The sequence below is a fragment of the Dasypus novemcinctus genome, chromosome 3 (genome assembly GCF_030445035.2).
Source record: "Dasypus novemcinctus isolate mDasNov1 chromosome 3, mDasNov1.1.hap2, whole genome shotgun sequence".
Lineage (NCBI taxonomy): Eukaryota > Metazoa > Chordata > Mammalia > Cingulata > Dasypodidae > Dasypus > Dasypus novemcinctus.
This window is the reverse complement of record NC_080675.1, coordinates 16,793,916-16,813,580: the sequence shown is the minus strand read 5'-3', so window position 1 is coordinate 16,813,580 and position 19,665 is coordinate 16,793,916. Positions and strand designations below refer to the sequence as shown.

Sequence of the window (19,665 nt, the reverse complement as noted above, 5' to 3'; positions counted from 1 at the left end):
ATTTTGATTCATCTCTTGGTTGATAGAATATTGCCAAAAATTACTCATGGCTATAATATTCCCTGAATTCTTGTATGTCAAAGAATATCTGTCTCTTGCCTCTATTCCTGAGAATCAAATCTGATTGACTATGACATTTTTGGATTTCACACTTTTTCTCCCTCAGAACACAGCAGATGATACTCCAGTCTTCTGACATTGAAAGTTGCTATGGAGAACTCAGAGGCCAGCTTAACTAGTCTACCTGTAGATGATTCGTCATTCTGTGTCAGTTTTTCTTGGAACATAGCACAAACTCTCAATCTACAAATTCAGATCTGCAGTATAAAGTAATGCACTGGAGTCAGGCTCAAAACCCAGCCCCACTGTTTCCGGGAAGTCACAGTCTTTCTAAAGCTAAGCTTCCTTATCAGTAAAAGAGAGATGGCAATAGGACTTATCTCTTAGGCTAGTGCTATGGATTAAATGAGATAGAGAATGGATAGAACATTTAGCACAGAAATGGCAAGTACTACTTTGCTGAATTTCTGTTTGATTATATAACTATTTTCTTCTATTCCATTTTTTTGGTCATCTTTACCTGCACTGAGAAGAGTCCATGGCCTAATGGGATGATGGGAGGGGAGTGGTGAGGGGGAGAGGCTACATGGAGTGTTGCTTGGAAGGAAAGCCCCCTCCAAGAGAACATCAGGCACTTGCACTTCAGGAGTGCTTTCTCTTTTCTGCCTTTTTTCAAATTGCACCACAGGCTCTGACAGACTCTTCGTCACCCTCACTAAAAACTTATCCAATGAGGACTGCTGCTGTCTTCTTTTCAGAGTTCCTTGAAAGCGTGAAATTGTTTAGTCAGTCAATAAATTCACATTTCTGCTTGTCAGAGCTTTGTCCAGATGCTACTTCTCCACACAGTTTTGAACTTCTGCCCACTTTGCACACATTTCTTTTATCAAAGAACTGAGGTTATTCTCTCTTATCTCCTCCTCACCTCAAGAAATCTCTTCCGCCACCCATGTAGCTGCACCTTCTGTAGTTCCTGCAGCTCCTCAGCGCTGAGCTCTTCACCATGTTCCTCCACTAACTCCTCAACATCAGCAGCATCGACCTCAACCCATTGATTGGCACAGAGATACAATATCCTGCACAAGTGGGCCCTCTGTGCCTGCAGGTTTGGGGTCAGACTCAAACCCTTAGAAGTATCTCTGAGTCACAGCTTCTGGCCACAAATTCTTACACGCTGAATTCATTGTCCTATACATTCCAGGCCTTATCGATACGGTTAAGACAGTGGAAGACATTGAAATGCTCCTTCCAGAATTCTGTGAGGGTCAACTGGGTGTCAGAGGTGATCTCAAAGCACCTCTGGAAAAGCACCTTGGTGTATAAATTTTTGAAATTTAAAATGACCAGCTGGTCCATAGGCTAGATGAGAGGAATAGTGTTGAGGGGCAGGAACCTTGATGAAGCTGAATTCTTCCAGTAGGTTATCTTCCAAGCCTGGAGGGTGGGCAGGTACATTGCCCAAAAGTAGGAGAGCTTTCAGAGGCAAATCTTTCTCTAGCAAATATTTTTTCACTGAGGGATCAAACATTTCATTTATCCACTTGGTAAAAAATTGCCTCATGACCCAAGCTTTGCTATTTGCCCTCCACATCACATGGAATTTGCTTTTTATGACATTGAACTTCTTGAAAACTTGTGGGTTTTCACTGTGATAGACTAGTAGAGGCTTGAGTTTTAAGCCCCCACTAGCATTCCCCCACAACAACAGAGTGAGCCTGTCTTTCACTGGTTTGTGGCCTGGTAAATGCCTTCTCCTTTTAGCGATGTAGGCTTCACTTGGCATTTTTTTCCAAAAAACTCCGGGCTCATCACAGTTGGTGGGGAATAAAATCCTCAGCCTCTACGTAGTCTTGAAATTGAAATTCACTGATGAGTTCATCAGCAGCCTCTTTATTAGCACTCGCTGCCTTGCCATGCCTCACAACACTATGAATGCTGGTCCTCTTTTCAATATTATCAAACGAGCCGTGACTGGCCTTAAAAACTTCAACACTTTCATCACTCAGTTCTAGTTTGTTTTTCAAAAGATTGGCATGCAACACTTTCACTTTTTCACATATCACAGCTTCTGATATACTGTCGCAAATCTAATCTATTACCATGACCCTCTTAATGATTTCTCAAATATATCTGTGTCTATTCATTTCCACTGTTATTACCTTCATCTAAGCTACAATCACTTACTGTTATTTTCCTACAATAAATCCAAATGGGATCCCCATATCCTCTCTTGCTCCCCTACTTCCCTTCCACTCTCCACAAGCTGCCAGAATGGATGTTAGTCTTATGCTCTTTCTTATTTCTCAGGTATCAAATTGATTGTCACTGCCACTGAAGGGTCTTCCCTGAGCTTACAACCTAAAGTACACCTGCCCCTAGTATTCCCTTTCACAGCATCCTATTCTATTCCTTCACTGCACACTTATCAATTCATTTTTTTACTTGATTGCTGCTTGTCTCCTCCACTGTGCTACAACTTCCACAAGAGCAGAGGCCACTACTATATACACCCAATGTGTACTGCAGTGCCTGGTACATATACTACTCAATATATGTAGTAAATGAATGAAAGAATGAATTTACAAGGCCAATCAAAAGTTCAAGAAAAAGGCAACAGGAAAGTAACCTACTATGTATTTGGCACCATGTGGATACATGTGCTAGCTCACTTATTCGCCACAAAAAAAAACACTGAGATACACACTCCTATTCTCTCTTTACTGAAGGGGAAATGGACACTCTGCTCCACTGAGTGAGTTGATCAAATCACATGGCTAGCAAGTGCTAGACTGGTGCTGAAACCCAGGTCCATCTGACTCCACAGCCCAGCTCTTCCCCCTCTGTCCCATCAGCCCATTGCAGATTGCAGAGCACAGGCCAAAAGAAAAGGGTCACGGCTACCAGGATGAGACCTTAGATGACACAGGGGAGGAATGGAAAAGCCACAGGGGGAAGGCAAAGGGAATAACATAGCTCAGGGTTTACCCTGCAAGTCCAGACATGTTGAATTTAATCCCTTCCTCACAAACAGCGTCCAGCACACGGACCCAGGCATAAGCACTGTTTGGCAGTAGTGAAGCCACCACTTGTCCTGTGGATAAACACCTCCCTGTGAGAGGTTTACCAACAAGTATCCTTAGTGAGTGCAGTCTGCTTTGGCAAAAGCATATACCCAATGGCTGAGGAAGCAGGAGAGCATGTGAGAAGACGTCAAAGATTTTGGTCAAAAGACCTAAGTTCAAGATCTGGTTCTAACACTTTGATCATTTAGAGGACTTAAGTCAACTCCCTAGATTTCTTAGAGCTTCAGTGTCCTCATCTATAGAATAGGGATAATAATACTTATTTCACATGGTTCTTAAGAATTGCAAATGAGGGAAACGGACTTTGGCCCAGTGGTTAGGGCGTCCGTCTACCACATGGGAGGTCCGCGGTTCAAGCCCCGGGCCTCCTTGACCCGTGTGGAGCTGGCCCATGCGCAGTGCTGATGCGCGCAAGGAGTGCCCTGCTACACAGGGGTGTCCCCCGCGTAGGGGAGCCCCACGCGCAAGGAGTGCACCCTTAAGGAGAGCCGCCCATGCGCAGTGCTGATGCGCGCAAGGAGTGTCGTGCTACACAGAGGTGTCCCCCGCGTAGGGGAGCCCCACGCGCAAGGAGTGCACCCTTAAGGAGAGCCGCCCAGCGCGAAGGAGGGAGCAGCCTGCCGAGGAATGGCGCCGCCCACACTTCCCGTGCGGCTGACGACAACAGAAGCGGACAAAGAAACAAGACGCAGCAAAAAGACACAGAAAAAAAAACAGACAACCAGGGGAGGGGAATTAAATAAAATAAATAAATAAATCTTTAAAAAAAAAAAAAAAAGAATTGCAAATGAAATCTAATGAACATATAAATATTAATAATCTTGAGTGGAAATACATTAAAGAGTTACCTTTCAAGTAGAAACAAAATAAGGGTATCTACCATTACTGGTTTTGTTTGTTTTGGAAGGTCTGGTAACAGAATGAGAGAGAGATATAAGATGCAAAAGTCTCAGAAAGGAAGAACAAGAAAAAATATCATTCCTCTGCCAAATAGTTGTTGATTTTTTTTCACACATCACAGCTTTTTTTCATCTTAGAAAAATGAAAAAAAATCAACTTTGTTTCTTTAGAGGAGTTTAGTATAGTGGCTAATAATTCTATATCACTATCCTTATCAGCATTCAAGAGTCAGCTCAGGTGTCTTCTCTTCCAGGAGCTGTCCCTGAACTTCCACACTGGCCCAAGAGCTTCCCTCTGGGATTTCAGAGTTCTCTTCATGTTTCTCTACCAAAGCACACCCCATGCTATATATAGACCTGTGTCCCCATTAGATGGTAAGTTTCTTAAGGGCATGTTTTATGGCTTATTCATCCTTGTGACCTGGTTCAAGCACAGTATCAAGAACATATAAGTCAATCAATAAATGTTTACATAAGTGAATTTAAAGAGCTAAAGCATTCCTAAATATATGAAAATATATAATGATAAAAATAATAGTCCTATTCACAAAGCAACAAAACGGAAAAGATCTGGAAAGAAAAAAACCCTATTGAAATCTGAAAAAAAAAGATGTCTTGACAAAATAGAAAAGAATATTATGGTCATGGGTGAGAGAAGATTAAATATAGTATCTTCATTCTCTGAATTAATGCATAGTGCTAACCAAAATTCAACCAAATCCCAACAAAATTTTTCCTGGTACTCAAAAAAATTATTCTAAAATCTACCTAGAAGTATAAAATAGAAAACAACAAAGGATATTCTGAAAAATAAGAATAAGTGTTTTTTTTTAATTTTTTAGATTTTAAAACCCATTTTAAAGAAGTATTAAGAAATGCCTTAATGACATAATATACAATTAGTAAAACAAAATAGAAAAGCCAGAAATTATTGTTGTATCCAAATTTTAATGAATGACTAAAAATGTGACAGAAAATAAGAAAAGGAAATATAAGATATTTGAAAGTGTCATTACAACCTGGGAAAAACATTCATTTAGAGTCATATCCAATACTATACCTTAAAATAAATCCCAAACAGGTTTGGCAATTAAAACTGGAAAAAAAAAAAAAAGAAAGAAAAATGGCTAAAAACTTTTCAAGTCCCAAGGGGGGGACTTGAAATATTTAAGCTTTAAAACAATAAAACAAATTTTTTTAAATAATCAGATTCAAATATAAATAGATTTAAAATGTATGAGCAACTTAAAAAAGGAAAATTATTGACTGGAAAAAATGAGCACCAATATGATAAAGGGTTAACACAGTCATAATATAAAAAGTTCATCCAATTGTAAGGAAAAACTACTTCCAAAAATTGGGCAGAATTTTGCACTTTGGTAAAAAACTCAGTTTGGAATCAATGAATTGTATACTTGAAGATGATTAAAAGGGAAGTGGACTTGGCCCAGTGGATAGGGCATCTGTCTACCACATGGGAGGTCCACGGTTCAAACCCCAGGCCTCCTTGACCTGTGTGGAGCTGGCCCATGCGCAGTGCTGATGCTCACAAGGAGTGCTGTGCCACACAGGGGTGCCCCCTGTGTCGGGGAGCCCCATGCGCAAGAAATGTGCCCCGTAAGGAGAGCTGCCCAGCGCAAAAGTTTAAGTGCAGCTTGCCCAGGAATGGTGCCACACACACGGAGAGCTGACACAGCTAGACGACGCAACAGAAAGAAATACAGATTCCCGTGCTGCTGACAACAACAGAAGCGGACAAAAAGAAGAACATGCAGCAAATGGACACAGAGAACAGACAACTGGGGTGGGGGGCAGGGGGGGAGGGGAGAGAAATAAAATAATAAATCATTTTAAAAAAAAGATGATTAAAATGGGGAATGTTATGTTGTATAAATGTTACCAAAATTTTAAAAATCAGTTTAGAAAAAAATTGGGCATAAGGCATACAACAGACAGAAATATAATAAGGTTGAAAATAGAATTACCATGTAATTCACCAATTCCACTCCTAGAGAACTGAAAACATACACACACAAAAACTTGTACACAAATATTCACAGCAGCATCATTCACAATAGATAAAAAGTAGCAACAACCCAAAAGTCCCTCAAACTGATGAATGGATAAATATAATGTGATATATTCCATTCAATGGAATATTATTTGGCAATAGAAATAAATGACCCATACTACAACTTGGATGAATCTCCTTGAAAACATCATGTTAAGTCAAAGAAACTATTCACAAAAGACCATAATATTGTATGATTCCATTTATATAAAATGTCCAAAATAGAAATATCTATAGAGACTGAAAGTATATTAGTTGCTTCCTAGGGATGAGGGGGAGGGAGTATGGTTTGGAAAATGATGGCTATTGGGGTATGGGTTTCTGTTTGGGGTGAATAAAACGTTCTAAAATTGATGGTGATGATGGCTGTACACTCTGTGAATACACTAAAAACAAAGAATTATACATTTTAAATGGGTGAATTATTTGGTATCCGAATTATATCTCAATAATGCTTTTTTTTTTTAAAGAAATATAATTACTAGGCAAACATATGGAAAAAATTTCAACCTCACTCATAATCAAAGAAATGCAAACTTAAACTGCAAGGTAGTGTTTCACCTAGCAAATCAGCAAAATAATTTTTAAGCAATAACCCTGCCAAGATTGCAAAGCAACCACTGCCTCACATACTGCCAAAGGTGGAACATGTTGCTATAACTTGCAGAAAGCAACTAAACACAATATCTAGTAACAGGAATGGTAATAACACCCCGCATCTGGGAATCTGCCCTTAGGAAATAATAAAAAGCCACAAAAAAGGCGATGTGGTGGAAGTTGGCATTGGCACATAATTTATAACAACAGGTTATACCCAACAATAGGTTAATTATATCATAAAGGCTTGATGAAATATTATGTAGCCAGGAAAACACTGAAGTTTTGACACTGTTAAGTGAAACAAGACAGATATAAAATTCTTTAATGCCATAACATAAGGGGGTAGGGAAGCAGATATGGCTCAAACAATTGGACTCCCATCTACCATACAGGAGGTCCAGGGATCGATGCCTGAAGGCAAGCTGGCCCGTGTGGTGAGCTGGCCCACGTGGAGCGCTGACCTGCGTGGAACGCTGGCCTGTGCAGAGTACTGCCCTGTGCAGGAGTGCTGCCCCGTGCAGGAGTGCTGGCCCATGCGGAGAGCTGAAGCAGCAAGATGACGCAACAAAAAGAGATACAGAGAAGAGATAATAAGAGCCACAGCCGATCAGGGAGCTGAGGTGGCACAAGAATATGATCGCCTCTCTCCCATTCTGGAAGGTCCCAGGATTGGTTCTTGGAGATGCCTAATGAGAATACAAGCAGACACAGAACACCCAGCAAATGGGCACACAGAGCAGACAACTGGGGGCAGGGGGAGAAGGGGGAGAAATAAATAAATAAATCTTAAAAAAAAAAAATGGGGGTAAAGATTGGTAAAGAATATGCAAAAATTAAAATAAACTACTGCTCTTTTCTGGTTTCCAGGCTTTCATATGCTTTTAAAGTGGTTGTAACCCCCTCTCCCAGATAGTCAGAAGGCAGGCTCAAAGCCAAAGGTACCTAGAGCAGAAGCAGATACTTCTGTTTTTCTTTAAGGAAGAAAAGCAGTTCCTTGACATTTATTTAAGAAGTATTTATGCAGATATACTGCATTAAGCTATGAAACCTGCTGCTTTGGCTACAGTCAAAAGTCGGGACTGGAAAGGGAAAGGGAAGGAAAAAAATCCTTTCCTGTCTCACACATTAAAGCACAAAGCGCAGGCACAAGACCTCCAGGGTCACACCCTGCCTCTCTTCTCAGCAGCGCTGCGTACCTTTCCTAGGACACCTGGCTTGAATGCAAGACACACTGTAACTGTAATCTAATCCATTTCTGATTATCAAGAGGCGTAACAAACTGTAGGCATGACCGGGTTGACCATGAGCAACGGGGGTCTTCACTTCTCGATGGAGTGAATCTGGGCTGAAAACTAGCAACAAACCAGCAAATAAGTCTATGGATGCCCCACAATTTGCCATTAACTTCTTTTCTAAAATTGGGTGTAAAGAAATGAACTGTCAGCAGAAGGTAAAGTTCCACCCTGGCGCGGCTTCTGCTCGAGGAAGCCATAACCAGCTGGTTGGCCGAGGCATGCAAAGGAGAGAGACAGGATGATTTCAATTGCCAAAAGCAGGGCTCATATTATGATAGTCAGGGATGAAGTAATCTTTATTCCTATCACTGCACCACTAGAAGCTCCTTGTGGGGCAGATAACTTTATTTACTGTTGGCATAATGCCACGGTTGGTAGATAAACTAAGCAAGGTCATATCATGTCATGTCTAATTCAATTTGCTCTAATTTGATTTATTTGATTAAATTATTTTGGTACATATAGTTTTAGGGCTAGCTTCTATTCCCCTTCAGAGAACAAATTATTGAGAAAATGAGTAGATGTCTCTAAAACCCTAATACAACAAGGACAACACTAAGCCAATATTTAATGCACATAGCTTTCATGTATTGATACTGTCCCTAGCTCTGCCTCTAATTTGAAAAAGGGGAGAGAACCACCTAACTGTCCCAGCACAGTGCCTGGCATGCACTGGTGATCAGTAACTGCTCTTTCTCTAGCCCCAAGAAATCAGGCAAGTCAGATACTATTAGCTCTACCATGAAAATGAAAAACCGAAGCACACAGAAATAAATGACTGGACCGAGGTGAAACACAGGGATGAACAGAAGCCTGGAACCCAGATATGGGGGCTCCAAGCAAGATGTTGTCCCATTAGCTTCAGGACCAGAATGAGAGAACCAAATTCTCCTGAAAAAAAGTATGCCATAAACATTCCCCTCACCATCCTTCAACATGCTTAAAAAAATAGCATGCTTATAAATATTCCAGATTTTTATCTAAGTATCTGAAATCTTCTAAGGTTAGGTCTCCCAAAAGAAAGATTCCACAGCCAGGGACACAGTGACAGTTAATGGCAACAAAGCAAGCACTTCCTGTGTGCTAACCAGGTACCAGGAGGTATTCTTCTAAACGTTTTACGTGCGTAACCCATTTATCCTCACAACGGCCTCATGGCAGTTATGATGGTCATTTTACAGATGAGGAACCTGAGGCACAGAGAGGCTGGCACAGAGCCCCACAGCTCAGAGGTGGCAGGGCCAGGATTTACATGTCCTGTGCTGCCTCGCACAGGTTAAGCCAGCCACCTTGAGGGTCAGCCAAGGTCAGCCCCCTTTCTGAAGAGTCAGTTCCCTTCAGAAAACAAACAACTCAACAACATGGAACATACCCACATAAGAGAAACTCGAAAAAGGCCTGATCGGTGACACAATTTGGTGGTTCCAGGGCAGGAAAAACTATCAGCAAAACTCTTAACTGTCCTCAAAAGTTCTCCCCAAATTTTATTCTTGCTGGTGAATGAAGTTAAGAGCCAATACTAATTATATGTCAAAATGTCCTGGCAAACGGAAGTTCCTTAACTATAGACTGGCTGGGGAATGAGGGGAGAACCACTGAACAATTGTCTCTGCCCTGCTGAGAGCAGACTGGGGGGGTTTTCCTACCTGAAAGGGTTGCCTGCCCAGAAAAGCAAAGTACTGCTGCCAAGGTTTGAGTTCTTTCAGATTCTAATTCCCTAACGTTTTCTGGGGTTTTGTTTTATTATTTTTTTTTTAGGAGGTACTGGGCATTGAATTTGGGACCTCGTACACAAAAAGCAAGTGCTCAACCATTAAACTACACCTGCTCCAGTTTTCTGTTTTTAATTCAGCATAATTCTAAAACAAAGTCAAGCAGGTATCTTCTGCATAGCACACAATTATTTTTCCATATAATTCTCGATGAACTTCCATCAAGCCCAGTGGTCACTTGAGGTCATTTTCCCCCTAGACTTCCAGTCAGATCAATAGAGAATTTCTTGACCCCAGTGAAAACATGTATTTGGTTCGTTCAAAACTCTCTCAATGAAAATACCCCAGCTCGCTGGAATATGGGGAGGCCCACAGTGGTTTCCTATAAAGGAAAACCCCAGAGCCAGAAATGTGAAAGCCATCTACATGGCCTGAGCCTCCCCCTGGGCAGAAGCTGCTTCCCTGTTACTAGGAGCCGTGACTCGCTTGGTCACGAGGTTATTGAACACAGATAAGGCTCAGCACTGGTTTGCAGCCACCTGGATCATGAAGTGAGCAAAAGCCACTTCATGGTGTCAGGAGAGTTGAGTCCTCATCAGAGCCGTGGCCCTCACTCCCTGTATGTCCTTGGGCTCTCCTTTCTGGGCTTCAATTTCTCCTACAACCTTTGGAATCTCTCTCTTCCAGCTCTAACAGTCTATGATCACCACTTCCTCAAAGCCACGAAAAGTATTTCTTTTAAATCCTCTGATTCTTTGAATTTCCTTAAGGGTCCAACTAAAGAACCCATTGGTAAACAGGCTGCCCTGAATGAACACAAAAGGAAGACATCCAGATCTGCCAACCGTTGTATCACTAAAGACACACCTAGCAGGTGAATCTCCTTTCTCCTGGCCGGGAGCAGACAGTCCCAACACGACAGGGCTGGACAACAGGAACGTAGAGTGCAAAGGAAAGGCTCCTACGTGGCAAGGGTATGTGATCAACAAGAGCAGCTGAGCTGGGGTAAGTGGCTTGTCCACTGCCGAGGAGGCAGACAATGAAAATAATGTAGATTTTTAAAGTAGGTTTTTTCTTTTTCATTTCTCTAAAGATCATCTCATAAATTTTTAAAAAATCCCTTCTCATAGCAGCCTTCTGATAGGACATTTTAGCAGAACAGCCAAATATCTTTCTTAACTCCCAGACAGCATGAACCATGATCTAAAATCCACTTGGGATGAGGACAAAACACTACTCCCATCACTCTCCTCCACCTCTTCTTCTCTTACGACTCTACCCTGCTTCCCACCTCCCTGTCTCCAGCAATGCTGATGCTCATCATACACACTAACACAGTAAAAAAAGACTCATGAAGCCAAATAGTAAAAGCTAGCAAGACTTTGTTATTCTCTCTCCATTCCAATCCTAATGGAAATAGCCCAGAAAACTGATGGAAAACAAGGCTTCTGATCATTTACAAAGTCTCCGTGGACCTGTGATTATTCCAAACCACTTCACAGGATAAATCTGTGGGTGTGAAGAAAGAAATCAGTATCAGGCCTTGGTTAGAACTCCAGGAAATTCCGCTGAGGGCAGGGACCGCTATAGGAGGCACTGCTATTCCTAATCATAATGTCACATTTACCAAGAATCTATTATGTTCCTGAATCTGGGCTAAGTACCTTTATTTACAATCACCACAGGAATTCCACCAAGCAGAAACTATCATTACGGTCCTCTTACAATGGGAAAATTGAGGCTGAGAGGTCAAGGAACTTAGTAAAGAGCAGAACCAAAAGAGAGTGACCTTCTAAACAGACATGCTGCCCACACTTCCCTGGCCCCACCCAGCCTCCAGCCTCTGCCTGAGAGTGTGAGCTCAGGGCCCTCTTCTAAGCTGCTGGTTTCCACTTCCCACACCGGAGGCAAACCATTCGCCCCTAGAAGAAGACCCAGGTGGTCTCAGGGGATATACAACCTTCTCCATACCCAGTGAGGTAAAGCCTCCCAAACTCCAGATAAATGCTGTTTTGACATACAGTCCAGGCAAATGGAGCTTGGCCCATTTTGCTTAGAACAGGATTTATTAGCCAGCTTCGGGGTGCTGAGGTTATAAACAGACGGACACTGTCATTTCTGCTCAGCGGATGTGAAAATGCTCACAACACTGAACCATTTATTTTCACAAGGTGCCACAATCATCACCAGTCTTCTCCTCATGAAAGAACAGAAGTTAAGGCTTGCACTCAGAGGCAGACAAGTTGCCAGGTTTTGCAGAGGTTGACTACAGTTCTCTACAATTTAATTTGAAAAAAAAAAAAATCAGATGGGACAAACACATGGCTCTCACTTACCCTTTCTATCTCCTGGAGGTACAGGAGTGCGATGTCCCCTGCTTTCTCATAACAAGTGATGACATCCTGCTCCCGGTCCACATGGAGATTACTGGTAGAAGAGGAAATAGGCAACTTCTCTAAACAAAGTCCTAAAAGAATCAGAGACACACACAAAAAAACTGAATGAGCTGTTTATCATGGTGCTTGGTTTCTGAATATTGCTCTAGAGGGCCAGAAAATGGTTCCAGGATATCACAGACTGTCAGAGAAGCAGATTCTCTGCCCCATGTGCTCTCTCTTTAAGGACAAGATGGAACATCAAATTGGAACCTCCAAAGAAATATCCATAAGTTGCAGAAGAAAGAAGCCCCTAAACACACAGAAATCTCTATTTGACTTTGATCTCCAAGTTGAGAACCTGACTAGGCACTTCACTACGATAGCATTCAGACATAAGAGAGGCTCTTATTCAAATATGCTCCAAGGTCCTTAAAGAATTTTTTAAAATAAGTAAAGTTAGGCTCACAGCAAAATACTAGCTAAAGAATACCTTCTACTCCAAAATTCACACTTCACCAAGTGTACATAAAAGTTTTAAAAATTCTCTCAGGAGTCTCCATTACCAGGAATATCTGCCAGGATTTAAGTCAACTCTTAGCCTTAAGTTCTGAAGTAACTACACACAGGAGAACTGTCAGTTCTGAGCTAAGTAAACATTCAAAACCTTGCTTTGTGGGCATTTCTTTGGAGAGATTTCAGGGTTGGGTTGCATGAAAGCATGAAAGGCTAAAAAAATAGTAATGGTGAGCAGCTGCTGCCAAACCCCAGGGTTCATACCCCTGGCCCTGACCTGAGCAACCAACCAGCCTGGAGCAAGGAAGGTGGAGTGTCTCCACCCACAAACTGAGGCAATCGCAAGATGCCCCAAAAAGAAAGGAAGCTGAAATGGAGAGGGGTCTACAAGCACCTCTTTCTACAACAGGGCTTCTGCTGAGTCAAGTACCCGGTGATAGATGGACACAGACATATTCCACTCCATGTAGAAGTATGAGAGAAGGCTTAATATTGATCAGATCCAATACAGTCTGGAATGGGAAGGGGCCACAGAGACTGATTCCATGATCCACCCCCACTTGTTTTATAACTGGGGGAAAAAAAAACAAAATTAAAAAAAAAAAACCTGAGATCTACCATGAAAGTAAGTGACTTGTCCAAAATCTCAGTCAGTTAATGGCAGGACATGGACCGGAACCCAGGTCCTTGGCCTCCGAACCAACACCCATCCTGTTAGTTGCCAATCATCAAAGTTGACGCCACTAAAAAGGGGATCTGACACATTAAACATTGGAAAATGACCAATAGCCTCATGTGCATCATTCTTGAGCATGGTCTCATCCAAAATGATCTTGACCAAGAGCGGTAGGCCCTTCAGACTGCAGAAAGCCCCAGGAGGTGGTTCTATTGCACATGCAGGAGGAGAAACCACTTCTATCCCAGGTAGCCAACAACCGAGCACAGGGCACCTTGGAGCTCAAGGTTGCCACTATGTCACAGAAGGAACAAGATCACCCTATTATTTTTTAACAGCTTTATTGAGATATAATTGGCATATAATAAGCTGCACATTTGTTTCATAATAGTTTTTTTTGTTCTTCTTTTTATTATTCTTTTTTTAATTAAATAAAGTTCACAGTTTATATTAGGATTGACTCTGCATTGTACAGTTCTAGGTTGGGTTTTTTTAATTGTGATAGAATATATATAAAATAAATTTTGCCATTTTAACCATTTTTAAGTGTACAATTCAGTGGTATTAATTACATTCACAGTGTTGTACAACCATCACCACCATCTATTTTCAATTTTTCCATCACCCTAAACAGAAACGCTGAAAACTGTTAAGTAATAGTTTTTCAACCCCCGGCACCCAGCCCCTGGTAAACTCTATTTTATATCTCTGAATTTGAGATCTATGGGTTTTGACAAATTTGCAAAACATTTGTGTTAACCTTATATATCCACCATTACAATATCATACAGAATAATTTCACTGCTCTACAAATCCCCAGTGCTTCATCTATTTATCCTTGCCCCTCCTCCTCCCACCACCCTCCAAAGCTCTGGCAATCTCTGATCATTTTACTGTCTCTAGAGTTTTGCTTTTCCAGAAAGCGATATAGTTGGAATCATACAGTATATAGCCTTTTCAGACTTCTTTCACTTTAAGGTTCCTCCAGGTTTTTTTGGGACTTGATAGTTCATTGGTTATTATCACTGAATAATATTCCATTGTACCGTATAAATGAAACAGAATTTGTTTATCCATTTACCTACTTAAGAACTTCTTGGTTACTTCCAGTTTTCAGCAATTATTAACAAAGTTGCTATTAATAAAATTACTCATGTACAGGTTTTTGTGTAGATACAAGCTTTTAACTCAGTTGGGTAAACACCTAGGAGCATGATTGCTGAATCATATGATAGGAATATGTTGAGCTTTATAAAAACTTACCAATTGTCTTCGAGAGTGGCTATGCCATTTTTTATTCTCACCAGCAATGAATGAAAATTCCTGTTTCTCTGCATTCTCACCAGCAATTGGTATTGTCATTTTTTTTCCTGGAATTTTAGCCATTCTAATAAGTGGGCATTGGTATTACAATGTTGTTTTAATTTGCAGTTTCTTAATGACATATGATGTTCAGCATCTTTTCTAATGTTTATTTGCCATCTGTGTATCTTCTTTGGTGAACTGTTTCTTCAGCTCCTTTGCCCATTTTTTTCTTCCCTTCCCCTTCCCCATTCCTCTCCCTTTCTCCCTCCCCCTTCCCCTCCGTTCACCCTGCTGTTTTGTTGCTGTCTGTGTCCATTCGCTGTGTGATCTTCTGTATCTGTTTCTCTTTTTGTCTTCTCTTCTCATCTTTCTCCTCTAGGATTCACCGGGATTCGATCCTTGGTGGCCTCTGATGTGGAAAGTTTTTCTGGTCATTTGCACCACCTCGTTGTTTCCTTATTCTTGAGTTTTAAGAGTTCTTTGTATATTCTGGATACAAGTCCTTTATAAGATATGTGTTTTACAAATATTTTCTCCAGATCTGTGATTTGTCTTTTCCTTCTCTTAATCATATCTTTCACAGAGCAGAAGCTTTTAATTTTAATAAAGTCTAAAACATTTTTTCTTTCACAGATTACACTTTTGGTACTGTAGCTCAGTACTCACCATCAAACCCAAGGTTGCCTAGAATTTCTCTTATGATATCTTCTAAAAGTTTTATAGTTTTGCATTTTATATTTAGATCTATAATACATTTTGAATGAATTTTTGTAAAAGGTATAAAGTCTGTGTCTAGATCTTTTTTTCTGTTTTGTCTATTCTTTAGCCACGTGATGCTGTCTTGATGACTGTATAATGTTTATTTTATTGAGCTATAATTTACATGCCATTAAAATTCACCCATTTTAAGTTCATTCAATAATTTTTAATAAATTTATAATTGTGCAACCATCATCACAATCCAGTTTTAGAACACTTCCATGACTCCAAAACAATCTTTCCTGCCCAAATGTAGTCAAACCCTATTCCCACCCCAAGCCTTAAGCCACCACTAATCTGCTTTTTCTATCTTTATACATTTGCTTTTTCTGAACATTTCGTACAAGTGGAATCATATAAAGTGTTGTCTTTTGTGTCTCACTTCTTTCACTCAGCATAATGTTTTCAAAGTTCATCCATGTAGGAGCATATAAAAATACTTTGTTTCTTTTTAGTTCAGTATGAATAGACTGCACGTTATTCATTTGCCAGTAATGGACATCTGGGTTGTGTCTACTTTTTTGCTATTATGAACAATGGAACATCTATGTATAGTTCTTTGTGTGGATATAAGCTTTTAATTCTCTTGGCTAGATACCTAGGAGTGGAATCACTGGGACAAATGAAACTGCTGAACTCTCTTTCAAAGTGGCCATCAGCTCTGTATGAGGGCTCCAGTTTCTCCACATACATGCCAACACCTGTTATTTTCTGACTTTTTAATTATAGCCATCTAAGTGGCTGTGAGGTGTGTTTTACTGTGGTGTTCATTTGCATTTCCATAATGATTAATGATTCTGATCATCTTTTCACGTGATTATTTGCTACCCATATATCTTCTTTGGTGAAGTTTCTATTAAACCCTTTTGTACATTTTTAATGGGTTGTTTCTTTTCTTACTCTTGAGTTTTGAGAATTCTTTATATAGTCTGGTTACAAGTTCTCTTTCAGATATATGATTTGCATATATTTTCTCTCAGTCTATAGTTTGTCATTCTCTGAACATGTCTTTTGAGGAATGGACATTTTTTTATTTTGGTGGTGTCTAATTTATCAATTTTTTCTTTTACGAAAACCGTGCTTTTGGTTTCTTATCTAAGAAACCCACAGCAAAGTTTTCTTCTACAACATTTATAGTTTAGGTTAACTTCTAACTTTATGACCCATTTTGACATAATTTTTATATATGTTCCAAGGTATGGATCAAAGTTTACTTCTTTGCAAATAGATATCTAATAACAATTTAATAAGTACCACTTACTGAAGATTTGCCTTTCTCCACTGAACTGCCTTTGCAATTGAAAAGAAAATGTATTCTGCTATTGCTCAGTGGAGTGTCATAAAAATGTTAATTAGATCAAGATTCCTTGCTCTATCATTCATTGAAATAGAGGTGTTAAGATCTCTGGGCTTTATTGTGGATTTGTCAATTTCTCCTTGCAGTTCTATCCATTTTTGCTTCACATATTTTGAAGCTCTGTTATTAGGTACATAAATATTTAGGATTGTTATGTCCTTTTGACCAATCGACCACTTTGCTCTGAAACCTATATCTAATATTAATATAGTCAAGCTTTCTTTTGATTAATGTTAGTATGGTATGTTTTTTTTTATCCTTTTGTTTTTAATCTATTTATGTCTTTATATTTAAAATGTGTTTCTTGTAGGCAAGATAAAGTTGAGTCTTGTTTTTTTATCTAATCTACAACTATTACCTTTGCATTAGGATGCTTGGAATATTTACATTCATTATGTTTTCATATGGTTAGGCTTAAAACTACCATCTTGATATTTGTTTTCTATTTGTCCCATCAGTTCTGTTTCCGTTTCCTCCTTTTCTGTCTTCTATTGAATTAACTGATCATTTTTAATTTCATTTTATTTTATTTCTTGGTTATTAACTAAAATTTTTTTATTTGTTATGTTAGTGGTTGCTTTAGGGTTTATAGCATAATACATCTTTAACATATCACAGTATATTCATGTCATATTATACCACTTCACATATGGGATAAGACCTTAACAATTGCATACTTCCATATTCCCCCTCCCAGTTTTTATGCTCTTGTTGTATACATTTCATGTTTACATATGATGTAAACTCAATCTTAGGTGGTTGTTACTTTTGCTTAACCAGTCAACGACCTTTTAAAGATGTTTAAATAATATGGAAAGATTCTTATACATTTACCAATAGTTATTTCCAGTGCTTTTTGTTCCTTTGTATAGATTCATATTCCTTTCTACCATCATTTTCATTCTGCTTGGGGGACTTTCTTACAGTGAAGTCCTGCTGATGATTTCTTTCAGCTAATTTATTTCAGAAAAGGCTTTATTTCACCTTTCTTTTTGAAAGATGTTTTCATTGCATATGGAATTTAGGTTGACCTGAAGTTGTCCCACAGTTCACTGATGCTCTTTTCAGTTAAAAAAGTATTTTTTTCCTCTCTCTCTCTCTTTTTTTTAAGAGGTACCCAGGATTGAACCTGGACCTCATTCATGGAAGGCAGGTGCTACATGTAGCACTGAGCTACAACCACTCCCTCTGTGTTTCATTTTTGATAGTTTCTATTGCTATGTATTCAAATTCACTAATCTTTTCTTCTGCGATGTCTACCATTAATCTCAGTATTTTGGTGTATTTTTCATCCCAGACATTGTAGTTCCCATCTCTAGAAATTTGATTTAGGTCTACTTTTATCTTTTTATTTCCCTACTTAACTTTTTAGAAGATAAAAATATAGTTATAATAACTGTTTTAATGTCCCTCCAGTCCTAGCGCTCTATATTCAATTCCTTTCCAATTAGAGCCTAAGTTGTTTATGCAGTTGTAAAAATCACTAAGAAGCCTCTCTCCAGTGTGAGAACTCTGGTAACAACCTCTTGACATTTTCTTTGGAGGAGGATACAAGATAAAATGCACAAGTTTAGCATTTGGTAGAATAGCTCTAGAACCACTCAAAAGCAAATATTTGGTTGGAGCTTCCTAAGTGAGCTCTAAGTGCTCACTTATGTAAAATAAACCACCAGAAAACAACAAAAAGAGAAGATTTGTTTCATAATCTCCTCTCTGCTTGTATGAGAAGCAACCAAACAATGCGCAAGCCAATATCAGGAGTCTTATATATATATAAAAGTTCCTTCAGCATATATACAACGGCAGGTAAAAACTAGTCTACTCTTTGACACTGTGTATCACTACAAGCCAGGCTCTGATCACAAATACTCATGAAGATGACCCAAGCCCTTGGGGACCTTCTGAGCCACTCAATCAAAGAAAGACCAGATTCAGTTTAACACAGTTTAAATATCATCCATATTTTATTGAGTTCTGAAATATTTTAATTCAGCTAGGGCAACATTCCACTGCCATGTATAGCTAGTAAGAATATTCAACCCACCTATACAACTTAGCCCTACACTATGTGGAGAGAAATTGTATTCCTGTGGGTTCATGTTCTAACTAGGCAGGTATGTGGATACCCCAGGTCTGAGCTGGCAAATGGATCCCCAGCAAGGAAAAAAGGAGTCTTGTCCAAGAGGTCTTTCATGGTGAGTATTGTTCCTTTCCTTCTTCCAAATGCTATGGCATTCATTCCGTATGCCACTGGACACATTTAGAACAACAGCCGAGTCTTGGTTTACCACAGTGAATTTGTGGCTATGTGGCACAGTTCTCTGTCAAAAGCTGTTCACAGGCTCTCTGGCACAGCCTATAAATTTCAAGTGTATAGGATCAGACCAATACAGTCTGAAAAATAGAGTCCTCAGGTCACAGTCCATATATACGTAAAATTCCTGATACTGACTTGTACATTGTTTGGTTGCTTCTCATACAAGCAAAGAAGAGATTATGGAACAAATCTCTTTTTGTTGTTTTCTGGTGGTTTTAATTTTACTAAAATGCCAGATGATGCCCTGACAGTTTGGAAAGCTACCCTCAATTATGTTTTTAGTTACTTTTTTCCTCCACAGATACTCAAAGATAAAGAAGTAAAAACCAGATTTGATAAACAGCTGGTATATTAACAATCTCTTATCAATATCTCAATAATATCTGCACCTCCAAAATCAAAAAGGGTAAAAATGAAATACTCCCTCATTTAAAGCTCAAACCCAGCTTTAAGCAGGGGTGAAAAAGTGGCCGATCTTGTGTTATGATTTGAAAAATGCTGATTAGTCACTGGACCCAAAATTTATCTCTCTACCGCAGGAGGGAATGCCCCCAGTTAGACTCACTTCTGGAAGGCCCTTTCTATGAAGGGTAGCACAGTCTAAATAAATATAATTTAGATCACACTTAAGTGCTTTCAA

The 19,665-nt window shown here is 39.6% G+C and overlaps 1 protein-coding gene across 7 annotated transcripts in view; it reads right to left on the bottom strand.

Moving 5' to 3' along the window:
• The window catches only part of TTC7B (tetratricopeptide repeat domain 7B), a 304,943-nt gene that overhangs the window by 225,049 nt on the left and 60,229 nt on the right, over nt 1–19,665 (bottom strand). For all 7 annotated transcript variants that reach the window (XM_058292461.2, XM_058292482.1, XM_058292458.1 and 4 more), the window contains one exon: nt 12,057–12,187. In XM_058292461.2, coding sequence (XP_058148444.1) covers nt 12,057–12,187 — 131 coding nt within the window. The remainder of the gene's footprint in view (nt 1–12,056; nt 12,188–19,665) is intronic.